The sequence below is a fragment of the Papio anubis genome, chromosome 10 (assembly GCF_008728515.1).
Source record: "Papio anubis isolate 15944 chromosome 10, Panubis1.0, whole genome shotgun sequence".
In the NCBI taxonomy this organism is placed as follows: domain Eukaryota; kingdom Metazoa; phylum Chordata; class Mammalia; order Primates; family Cercopithecidae; genus Papio; species Papio anubis.
This window is the reverse complement of record NC_044985.1, coordinates 113,619,487-113,632,051: the sequence shown is the minus strand read 5'-3', so window position 1 is coordinate 113,632,051 and position 12,565 is coordinate 113,619,487. Positions and strand designations below refer to the sequence as shown.

At 36.7% G+C, this 12,565-nt stretch overlaps 1 protein-coding gene across 24 annotated transcripts in view; it reads left to right on the top strand.

Annotated features, from left to right (window-relative positions):
* TRIP12 (thyroid hormone receptor interactor 12) overlaps positions 1–12,565 on the top strand; it is a 152,837-nt gene that overhangs the window by 73,987 nt on the left and 66,285 nt on the right. For all 24 annotated transcript variants that reach the window (XM_017947046.1, XM_021924071.2, XM_021924068.2 and 21 more), the window contains 2 exons: positions 8,548–8,653; positions 12,169–12,305. In XM_017947046.1, the coding sequence (XP_017802535.1) occupies positions 8,548–8,653; positions 12,169–12,305 (243 nt within the window). The remainder of the gene's footprint in view (positions 1–8,547; positions 8,654–12,168; positions 12,306–12,565) is intronic.

The window sequence follows — 12,565 nt, the reverse complement described above, 5'->3', positions numbered from 1 at the left end:
TCTCTTTCTCAGGGATGTTCCTTGCTGAGAAAAAGAATTCAGCAATATTTCTCCTATTTCCTTTTGAAAGAAGAGAAATATGGCTCTGTTCCATCCGGCTCACCGGCAGTCAGAGTTTAAAGTCTTATCTCCCTTGTTCCCTGAACACAGCTGTTATCCTGTTCTTTTTTCAAGGTGCCCAGATTTCATATTGTTCAAACACACATGCTCTACAAACAATTTGTGCAGTTAACGCAATCACCACAAGGTCCTGAGGCGACAAACATCCTCCTCAGCTTTCGAAATGATGGGATTAAGAGATTAAAGTAAAGACAGGCATAGGAAATCACAAGGGTATTGATTGGGGAAGTGGTAAGTGTCCATGAAATCTTCACAATTTATGTTCTTCTGGCATGGCTTCAGCCGGTCCCTCCGTTCGGGGTCCCTGACTTCCCGCAACACTTCCTAAAGAATAAAGGTCTTGTTTTTTGCTGGAACCAGGAGAGGAATGGTTACCCAGCTGTACAAGTGTGGGAAGGGATCTGGGGATCTGATGCCTTGTAAGCAACCTATCAGCCAATCTTCAGTTTTAATCCCAATGCTGCCCTAGAGGTATCTGGCATCATCAGATCCTGAGCCTTTTTGGGCTTCTCTGGTGTCAGTTTAATTGGTAGTTAATCTCAGCTTTATTCTTTCAGTTTTCTGGACTTCCCAGTGCATTTAGCCTGGCATTTCTGGTTTTCATCTCCTAAAATTGTATTGTAATGATAGTGTCCTCCATTCTTCTCATCCTTGTAGATTTATGTCTCAGATTGTTTTAATGCTGTATTAGTGGCATTTCATGTGGAGACAGAAGTGAGTGCATGTGTGTTAAATCTTCTGTCTTTACCCAGAAGGGAGACACTTCGCTAGGCATATGCAAAAGTATGATCTCGCTGTACATGACAGTAGGCATTACTTTTTAAGTGCCTGTTGTGTGCCAGGCTCTCTAAAATATACATTTGATGTACATTAAATTTCACCTTCGGAATGACAGAACAAGGTAATAGTTGTGGAGAAACAAAAGTGCATTATTTGTCTAAACACTTTGTAGTATACTGGTTTCCTTTCAAATAACTATAAATTACATCATTTGTGATGGCTAGATATGGGTGTACCCTAATTAATTATAGCTTTGTAATTTACACAACTATTTCCTTGTTAAGTCACTGGTTATATTCTTTTTAGATATTGACATATATTTTGAAATTGCACTCAGAAATATATGAATTTAATTCCCACCAGCCGTGTAAAAGTGCCAAAGTGTTCACATCCTCATTAAATAATAACTGTTTTCTTGCAATTTAAATTACCATACTGTTTTATTTAACTATTCCCTATTATTGGGCATCTAGCTCCTTTCTAGTTTCTCCTTATTATAAATAATGCTTAGATGAATATCTTTGGGCAGTTCCAATATTTGTAATTCATATTGACAAATCAGTGCATGAAATGGCTGTGCATTGACTAGGAAATAAAAATTTGATTTAAAAATTGCATTTGGGATTTATCTCATCTGCAAAATCTGTATTATTATTACTGAGTTATTTTAAAATAAAAGTCTGTGATTCCTTTTTATAACCTCATAGATTACTTTTCATTTTTTGAGTTTATTTTTACCAAAGTAACCGTTAATATAGTTACATGGGCGTACCTTGGAGATGTTATGCACTCTGTTCCCAGCCACCACAATAAAATTAAAATCACAGTAAAGTGAGTTCCATGAATTTTTTTGTTTCCCAATGCACATAAAAGTTGTACTTACACTATACTGTAATCTAGTAAGCATGCAATAGCATTATGTCAAAAAAAAAAAATGTACATGGCTTAGTTAAAAATGCTTTATTGCTAAAAATTGCTAATGATCATCCGAGTCTTAGCGAGTCATAATCTTTTTGCTGGTGGATGGTCTTGTCTCAGTGTTGATAGATGCTGACTGACCAGGGTGGTGGTTGCTGAACGTTGGTGTGATTGTGGCAGTTTCAAAACAATGAAGTTTGTATCGTTGATTGACTTCTGCTTCCACGAAAGATTTCAATAGAGCATGGGATGCTGTTTGATAGCAGTTTATTTATAGTAGAACTTCTTTGAGAATTGGAGTCAATTTTTTTCCAACCCTGCTGCTGCTGTTGCTTTATCACTAAGTTTATGTATATTTTAAATCCTTTCTAGTCATTTCAGTGATGTCCACAGCATCTTTCCATGAGTAAATTCCGTCTCAAGACAATAACCACCTTTTTTAAAAAAAAAAGAAAAAAAAGAGACAGGGTCTGGATATGTCACCCAGGCTGGAACGCAGTGGTGTGATCAAGCTCACTGCTCAAGCAATCCTTCTTCCTCCGCTTTCTGAGCAGCTGGGACTATAGGCTTGTGTGACCACACCCAGCTAATTTTTTTTCTTTTTTTCTTAGTTTTTTGTAGAAACTATGCTGCCCAGGCTGGTCTGAAACTCCCGGCCTCCAGCAGTCCTCCTGCCTCTGCATTCTGAACTGCTGGGCTTACAGATGTGAGCCGCTGCACCCGGCCAGGCATTTGTGTTTTAAAGATCTATCAGAGTCATGCCCTGCTATGCCTGTAAATGTAAATTACTGGTAGCAATTTTTTTGATACCTACCCTTGTTTAAGATATTAATTTGTATACTATATTCTTTTACAATATAAAGAGGTTTTATTTATTTTGTTCTGGAGAGTTTTAACTAGTTTTTGAAATCTGGGTGAATTCTTAGGTGGTTTTTTTTTTTTCCCTCAAAGTCTGGGTCAGTAACCATTTCCTTCAAATGGCCATATAGTAACTATTTTAGGCCTTGCTGACCACATACAATCTTTGCCACATATTCTTCTTCACTTACTATGACTCTGGAATGTATAAACCATTCATAGCTAGAGAGGCTCAGTTTGCCAGTCAAATTTGTCCCACAGGCTGCTGTTTGTCAACACCTGCTCTAGACTAAAAATGCTAATAATGACTTATGGTCTGAATTTTGGGATTAGTGGTGGATATTCAACCAAAATTAAATGGAAATGCAAATCCGTTCACATGATGGGTAAAGCCAAGAGAATGCCTAGCTTCAGGCTTGGCTGGATCCGGAGGCCATATGAAGATAGCACTGACAGTCTCACATCTTGTGACCTCCCTGAGACTCTTGCTTTACAATAAAAGAGGATTATATCTATTCATTTTATATGTCAACATTTAAGGAAGTCGCTGATTTCCTTGGGTTACATACCTGTCCTTGAATGAATCAGTATGCTGGAGGAGAGAAAAGGGGGATGATGGTGAGGATTGGTGTTTGACCCTCTTGTGTAGTGGTAGGAATGTGTTGGAAAAGACATTTCCAGTGGTACCACATGGAGAAGAGGTAGGAGATAGCTCTCCAGAGAACTTTAAAAATAAATAAGCAGTGCGCTCAGAAAAAGTTTCTGTACATTAAAAATAGGTATGTGTACTTGATCTTCTAAAGTCACTTTAAAATGCATATGTAAGTTGGAAGATAACACTAATTATTTGAATGGAATAATTATTTATGGAATGAAGATCTTAAATCAACTTCCCTCACCTCTTCATCCCTGCCTGATTTTTATATAGCCTTATCAAATACATTGATATTGATGTTTGCTTTGACTTCTTATATAACAGAAGGAATCTTAAAGAAGCTGGAAAGTTTACTTATTTGATTGTTAGAATACTTCATCTTGGTGGGGGAGACTATATTTTCATAGTGGGACTGTGTAATAGGTCTGATATGTGTATGTCAGATTACCATATGAAAGATTAACATGCCTTTAACATAGATCATGTAAGAATGGAAGATAGCATAAAAACATGACAGCGAATATTTATTATTCAGTTGTCTATTTCTAATTTTTAAGTAACGTAACATAACTCAGAGTAAAAGCCATTCCAGTATTGGTAGTGACCTACCTTTGGTGACTCCTTTTAAGTAGGCAGACATATTACTTGAGCTCATTTCTCCTGCAAAATGATGAGATTGGAGTCGTTTAGTAATAGTCTAATGTAATGAGAAATACATTTTAAAATTTATAAAATTTCAAGTAGACAAGGAAAGTAAATCATGTAAGTAGGAAGTACCCCAAAGCATCTTAACTATTCTTACGTAAGAGTCCAGTAAGTAAAATATCTAAGGTCACTGTCACTCCTCAATCTGACTCTCTTACAATATTGTTTTAAAAATTCAAAGCTTGCAACTGGATACATACAGTTTTAATTATATCACATTTCAAAAGCCAAACCTTGCAAATTGCTGCTGCTTTGAAAGACTGAAACTTTGAACTTTGAATAAATCAGGTTTTTTTTAAAAAATTAGGAATACATGTTCTTTTTTTTTCTTTATTTTCCTCCGTCCCTTCATTTTCTTCCTTTTCTTTCACAAGGTCTTGCTTTGTCACCCAGGCTGGAGTGCAGTGGTACGATCTGTGGCCTTGGACTCCTGGGCTTAAAGGATCCTCCCGCGTCAGCTTCCTAAGTCGCTGGAACTATAGACATGCATCACCATGCCCAGCTAATTTATTTTTATTTATTTATTTTTTGTAGAGACACAGGGTCTTACAGTGTTGTTGATACTGGTCTCAAACTCCTGGGCTCACCCGTTCCTCCAGCCTCAGCCTCCCAAATTGCTGGGATTGCAGGCATGAGCCACAATATCCAGCCTGTGTTTTTTTGTTTGCTGTTTTGGTTTGGTTTTCTTGTGAAGACAAGATCTGTGTTGCCCAGGCTGGTCTCAAACTCTTAGGCCTCAAGTGATCCTCCAGCCTTGGCCTCCCAAAGTGCTGGGATTACAGACATGAGCCACCATGCTCAGCCTGTTTTTGTTTGTTTGTTTTATAGACACGTCTATATTGAAGAACAGAACAATTAGGATTTTTAGGCAGACAATACTAACTGCCAGTTTCATCTTTATCCAGAAGTTTAAAGATTATAGGAACAAGGGCATATATTCGTATACCAATATAATAAGGTGAAGAATTTTGAGGAAAAGAGTACATCTACATTTATGCCTAACTTCATTACACAAAACTTTTGGGGATAAGAGTATATTAATCTGACCAGTGACATTCTTGTTGAGTGGCATCATAAAGGTAATGATGAATGTAGTTTTGCTGCATCACAGAGCCTGGGAAAGAGGAGAGTGTGTGAGTGAGAGAGAGAGAGTGTGTGTGTGTGTGTGTGTGTGTGTGTACCTATGTATATGTGTTTTAATTGGTGTTCAGTAGGTTTACACTTAACTGTGTCCTCTCCTATTTAAATACTCCTTGCTTGATCAGCAGAATACAAGGAAATTTCAATTCTACAAAATACTGTATTTTTATACGGACAGTTCTAAAGTTTTTTGTTTAGAACCAGTAAAGCAAAATTTTAACAACTTGCGAGATGCATGTTAAGATATATTCTTAATATACTCTGTTTTGCTTGCTTCAAGATGAGCTTTGAATTTGTGTAGTTGGCTAGCTTATGCACCTTTAATGTCAATAAATGTTCTTGTATCTGAAAAATAGGAATCATCTAACTTTATATCTGAAAGTGTTTTTGAAAAATAGTCTTAAGTGTAAGAATAGTATGTTCTAGCACAGTCAGTTTGCTAAATGGCCAAAAGAAGGGTAATCTGTCTATATCTTCTACAAAGTGATCTTCCTCAACTGCTTCAAACTGGAACTTTTCTTTCTCCATGAATGTCTCTGCCATTTCTGATGTTCTGAAAATGTTTCAGACTTTTGGAAGAATAATCCATAAAAGGAATTTATATAGTCCTTCCAAAGTTTGACTTGGTTTATTGAAATATGCTGAGAAGTTACCAGTTATCAGTTTTCACTACGTAAGTTGTGTTGCCCTGTTCAAGTGTTTTGGGCAGAGATAGAGATGTGAAAGCTAGTATGGTCTATCCTGGGTTCCGATTCTGTTGCAAATAATGATAACCTCTTTTCCACTAGAAAGCATTATACATAGCAGCTCTTTTACTGTGAGATTGTCTTTCAGACCACAATGTGTTTAAGGTAATCTCTCCTACTTTATCAGGAGTGGAGTTATGACAGTCTCACAGTCGTTTTATGATCGTGGCATGATTATGATAGCCATTAAAAATGTTTTTCTATCTAGTCTGTTGTTTTGGTTCTTCCCTTCCCTACTTCTCTGCAACTTAGTATGGTCCTCTTAAAGCTTACCACCAAGAATGGATAAACAGATTGTGGAACATTTACCCGCAAGAATATCACTCAGCAATGAAAAGGAATGAGTTACTAATATTTGTAAGAAAATGGAGTTCATTTCCGAAGCAGTGTATTCTTCTATTTATATGAAATTCTAAAATAGGCATAATAGCAACAGAAAGCAGATCAGTGATTGACAAGGGCCTTATGAGAGAGAGAGAGAGAGAGAGAGAGAGAGAGATTGAGAGAGAGGATTACCTACAAGGATCAGGAAGGACCTTTTTAGAGTAATGGAAATGTTCTGTGTCTTAATGATGATGCTGGTTGTATAGGTAAATACATTTGTCAAACTCGTTGAACCACTCACAATAAGTATATTATTATCACATTTAAGTTATAGTTGAAGACAGGGTAAAAGAAAGTTAAACAGTGAAGTCTATTTTAGGACATGAATAGTGAAAGAGTAAAATAAAGTTTGATTAAAAATAAAGGTAATTACATCACCTCAAAGCAGTGTAGCCCACAGTACATTAATTTGAATATTTTATTTTTAATGTTGCTAAATAGATGCAAAAGTGTGTGCTACTGTCTATTGCTGTATAATGGTATGTATAGAGATATTTTAGTATTACTTGAATGAAGTACTACGTAATACTAATGACAAGAATACAGGGTTTGTTAAAGTGCTTTGTCATAAGCAAAACCACTGTTTTTTGGTGTGTTTTAATATAATGTACATTTGTGGTTTTTTCTCTCTAAACTATACATTTGTAAGTCTACTTTAACTTAGTCACACAAATCCAATGGAAAAGCAAGTGTAAAATTTAATACTTTCTGAAATACTATTTTTAAATAATTTATGAATTTTTAAAATATTACATGTGATGCTAATTAGCCGAACGTATTACCAAGCTAGCTCCCTAGATCTGTTCCCATGCCCTGTCTCTTAGGTGACCAGATTGTGTGCCCTGACAAAGACAGCATAGGATATCAAGCATACGATTATATCAAGTAATTCTGGCAATATGCTATATAGAAAACCAATCTAAAAATAAGATTGAAATTTTAGAAACTCTTAAGCCAATCATCTTTTCCCAATTAAAGTTTCATTCTTTGATTCTTTTAAGTCAGCTTCACTTGTTTAGATAATCTTTCACAAAAGTTATTTAGAAAAAGGCCCAAAAGATATAGTTTAGATGTCTAAAAGGTAATGCCTGTCCAAACATAGATTTTTATCCTTAAAACTTCTGTTTCATGTTCACAGATTCTTGAAGAAGTTTGAGTTTTCACTTAGCAACTCTCCTTTTAAGTCTGCTATAAAGACCATCCCAAGTTGAATGAGCTGAAGTTTTAATTTGAGTGTAAAAGATCAAGAAAATGTCTAGAATCCTTTTTACTGTTTCTCTCCCAGATCTTTTACTGCTGCTTTTTCCCAATCAAAGGAGTAAAGAATTGGTTTTTCCCCTTTAAAGCAATGAAATCAGCAAAATTAAAACTTCCTGAAAAGAAGCAAGTGACCAGGACCAATTGTACAATTAGTCTCTGAAAAAGTTAACAGCTATTTAAGATGTTGCTGAGTTCTTATGGAAATATGGTAACTTTGGAGACCGTTCACTATTGGAGGTCTTTGTTTAGATTGAGCCTACTGCCTAGTATGTCATTTATGGTAACATTGTGAGGGTTGGGTGAGGGTGGATGCTATCTTGGCTTTCTTAGTGTTCATAAAATAGTAATAAACTTTACTTAATTGATACACTGTTTTTGAGCCTATTGACCTGTGAAGGCATTAATTAGCTTCCAGAATACCGTGAAAAGTGTGCTTAATTGACTCTTCCCCCTAATTATACAGTCTTTTATAAATCAGACTTCCTAATAACCTTCAGTCCAAGTGCATGTACCTTTCCGATGAGTGGTATAACTCATTTAGTTCTCTCATACCTTATTGATGAGCCTTATATAAACTAACTGAAATAGGACAATATAAGAACAGTGTAATAAAGTTGATAAACTTCATAACGTTTAGTAAATTCTTGAAATAAATGGTATATACAAAAAAACTCGCCTTTGTTAGTGGAGAAGAGTAGCAGATGAGAAAAGAACTTTGAAAGAGGAGAGCTAGGCAGGACTCTGGGGATAGCTTGGGTCAAGGTTGGGCCCAAGTGAGAAGACCGATCCTGAAGTGGAGGGCCAAGTACCATTAGCTTTTTCATTATGAATAGGCTCTGGAAATAAAGCTAGCAATACTGCTGGAGAGGTTATGAAAAGATTCTGTCAAGTTTTGAACATGATGACCTGAAGAATTTTATAATTTTTAATTAATGATAATTTCTCATTATAAAATTACACTTTTCCATTTTCCATGGATAGGTTTAAGAAAATCTACGAAGAAGCGCAGTGAATCTCCACCTGCTGAGCTCCCCAGTTTGAGGCGGAGCACACGCCAAAAGACCACGGGCTCCTGTGCTAGTACCAGGTAATTTGGGTTTTTTTCATTTATAGTGAGTTTATTTGTCTTCTGTTGCTTAGTTTCAGCTTTCATCAAAATCCTTAACTCCATAGATTGTTTTTTATTTTGTTTTTGTTTTTTGACAGTCTTGCTCTTGTCACCCAGGCTGGAGTGCAATGGCACGATCTTGGCTCACTGCAACCTACACCTCCCGGGTTCAGGTGATTCTCCTGCCTCAGCCTCCCGAGTAGCTGGGATTATGGGTGTCTGCCACCCCACCCAGCTAATTTTTGTATTTTTAGTAGAGATGGGGTTTCACCATGTTGGCCAGGCTGGTCTCCCACCTCCCAGCCTCAAGTGATCCACCCGCCTTAGCCTCTCATAGTGCTGGGACTACAGGCGTGAGCCACTGTGCCCGACGATTTTTAAGAAATTATCTAATTTTTTTTTTACTTAAGACATATTCTAACATAACTGGCGTTATCTTTGTGAATTTCTCTGCAATATTTATTTACATGTTTTTATTAAGTTTTAATCATTCTATTTCTTGACGATACTTTTATCCTCTACTTTTCCTTTGTTGTTGTGCTATTTTCACAATGCTGTTGACAGTAGCAGGACCTTTGGCTGTTTACAGAGTTCTAGTCTGTCAAGCATCTTTATGCAGATTTGGATTGTTTTTAAAAGGTAGTTAAGTTTCCCAATAGTGTGATTAATGAATTGAAAAGGATGCCTCTTCTAATGGTTGTACTATTGCCTAATTGGTTTCTAAAAGTGTTAGAACCAGTTACTAAGTTTAATGAATGGAGGGGGAAATGTACTTAATTTTTATATTGTATCACCTTACTCTCAAGAAAAAGTGTAGGTATTATGTGTTCTCTCACATCTCCAATTCTAGATTCTGTAGATCTCTTTTTCAAAACAACTATCTTTGATGTGATACAGTTAATATTTCACATAACTTTATTAATTGATTGAGAATCTTAGCCTAAAAGTAGAAATCTTTTTCCTGCAACTTCTTCTGCAAGCTTTTCAGGCTTGGTCAGTTGGTCAGGTGCCATTCCATGGCTAATTATTCAGTAGCTACATATGAGTTCTCTCTCTGTGTATAGTCATGCCACTTTTAATGAGGAGGACACATTCTGAGATATGTGTCATTAGGTGATTTTGCCATGCAAACATCATGAAGAACACTTAAAACACAAACCTAGATAGTATAGCTTACTACACATCTAGGCCATGTGGTAGCCTGTTGCTCCTAGGCCACAAACCTGTAAAACGTGTTACCTTACAGAATACTGTAGACAAGTGTAACACAATGGCAAGCATTTATGCATCTAAACATATCTAAACGTAGAAAAGGTACAGTAAAAATACAGTATTAATAATCTTGCAGGACCACGGTCATACATGTGGTTTGTCCTTGACAGAAACAACATTATGCAGCACACCACTGTAGCTTGTTCCCTCTAGTAAATGCATGCAAACTAGTGATGGGGTGGGGGAATGATTTTAGTTTACCTTTTCCCACTCAGGTTAGCAGAGGGGTCTTTCCACTTCTTTTGGTTCTTATCTAAGATAACCTATTTTCTCTACTCTTGGCGGTGTTACAGTAGTGACATAAGTAAACAGTAAAACTTGGTGCCTATAAATCATGAAAAAGATAGCCTTGCCACCTTAAATCTTTTCCACCTGTTTTTAAATTTTTTAGATTGTTTAAAATACCTGGATTTAGTACACCTGTTTGCTTTTGAGGTTGCATAGCAACTTTTCTGAGGATTTCTGAAGAAACTTCTTAATTTTCCAGAGTTTTTTATCCTATTTTGGGCCATATTTTGAATCTTAATTACTCAAGGTTTAGTCTGAGATGCAAACTGAATTTATTGTGTCTGAAAATTAATTTTAAGCCGTATGCGAAGTCAGGTAATCTAGTGTTGTAATTGTCTTGCTTGCCCTGCTGTTCTCTGCAACCACCTCTCCTTCTACTCACGATAGTTAGTGTGTGTGAAATTACCCACTGTAGGGTTTGATCATGGTGTGCACAGGCCGTCTCATCTAGCCACCTGTTTGAAGTGCTCTTCATGGCAAATCTTTTCTGAATTAGTTGAGATTCTGCTTACGTTTAGTGCCTTGGTCACCTACTAAGGGTGTCCTTGTTTCTCTTTAGAGTAGCACTCCTTGAGGGCAGCAACCCTATGTATCCAAAGTGGTCAGTCCAGTGTGCTGGTGGAGATTAGATCTTAAATGAGTGAATTTGAATCCCACTAATTTGTAGCTTTGTAAAATGGGTTGGGAATGAGCTGTTTCCTTGTGAAAGAAAGATTAGTTAAGCAAATTTCTGTGTAGGGAAGCTTTTTCTGTAATGAGAATAAACTCTTCCATTGCTCTCAGGTAAGCAGAGCCTTCATTTGTAGGTCAGCTGCTTCTCTCACTTCACTGTAGTGTAACTTTAATCTAAAACATGTCTTTACTAATAGGCTTCTGCCTTTCTTAAGATAATTTGGGGAGCTTTGTTTAAATGCTATCAAGTTTGAATAATTTGGGGGAAGTATTTTTGCTTCTCCCCGGTTTGCTTACTGATTTTGCTATTAAAGGAGAAAAAAAGGTTTATCATCAATAAAATGTAATTTTCTTTAGGAGAAATAAGTGGTCATTCTTTTCTCATAATTTATTCTGTGTCTCTGTCCTAAATGAATGTCTTTCCCAAATGTTATCTGTATTTATTAATAATATTAAATTTAACATAACTTAAATAATGGAGTTATTCATTATTAGGATGATTATTTTTGTATGATTTAGGTAATCTAGAACATAGGGGCTGGGAATTTTTTTCCCATCTCCTCCTCCCTTCCTCACATTCTCAGTGTTAATCTGCAGTTCTTTTGTATGAATTTTTTTGTGTTGTTTTTGTTGCCCAAGATGGAGTGCAGTGGCATGATCTCGGCTCACTGCAACCTCCGCCTCCCAGGTTCAAGCAATTCTCTTGTCTTGGCCTCCCAAGTAGCTGGGACTACAGGCGCACGCCACTACACCTAGCTAATTTTTGCATTTTTAGTAGAGACAGGGTTTCATGATATTGGTCAGGCTGGTCTTGAACTCCTGAGCTCAGGTGATACACCTGCCCAGCCTCCCAAAGTGCTGGGGTTACAGGTGTGAGCCACTGCACCCAGCCAGTATTAATATATTAATCCACTGTTTACCCTGGGAATGATGCTGTATTTTAAATGAATTGAATTTTCTCTGCAGGAAGAGTCACTTTTCTGTTTAGTTGGAAGTGTTTTAAAAATCATTTCTGTTTCTAAGGATGACAACAGCTCCCAGTAACACAAAAGCTTGTATTGTAAATGCAGTATAACTTGGAAGAATTTTAAATATACAAAGTCTTGGTTGTTATACATGGTGATTTTCTGCACTTACTTTTATTTAAAAAGAGGACGAAGAAGAAACTGGCTTTGTGCTCCATGAATTTGAGCTTTGTGTTGTCTATACATTGCTCCTGGTTCACTGGTAATGCTGCCCATGATGACATTTTTCTGTTGTAGTCGGCGAGGCTCTGGCCTGGGCAAAAGAGGAGCAGCTGAAGCTCGTCGACAGGAGAAGATGGCAGACCCTGAAAGCAACCAGGAGGCAGTAAATTCTTCAGCTGCTCGGACGGATGAAGCTCCCCAAGGAGCTGCGGGTAGGTAGATTGGTACTTCTTAGCTTTAAAATGCATTTCTGTCTTTTATAGATTTGATGGGTGGAGGGAGGGATGTATGCTAGGTGTTACTATCATATAAACAACTTGTTCTGTTTTGTTTTACTTTACCAGTTTGATATTTTGATTAGTTGGAAATGGTTGCCATTTTAAAATTCTCATCCTAATTTGCACTAATTACGTTCAAAAGGCTTTTAGGAAGAAGTAAACTCTGTTTAAGCTTTTTATATATTGACTAGTGC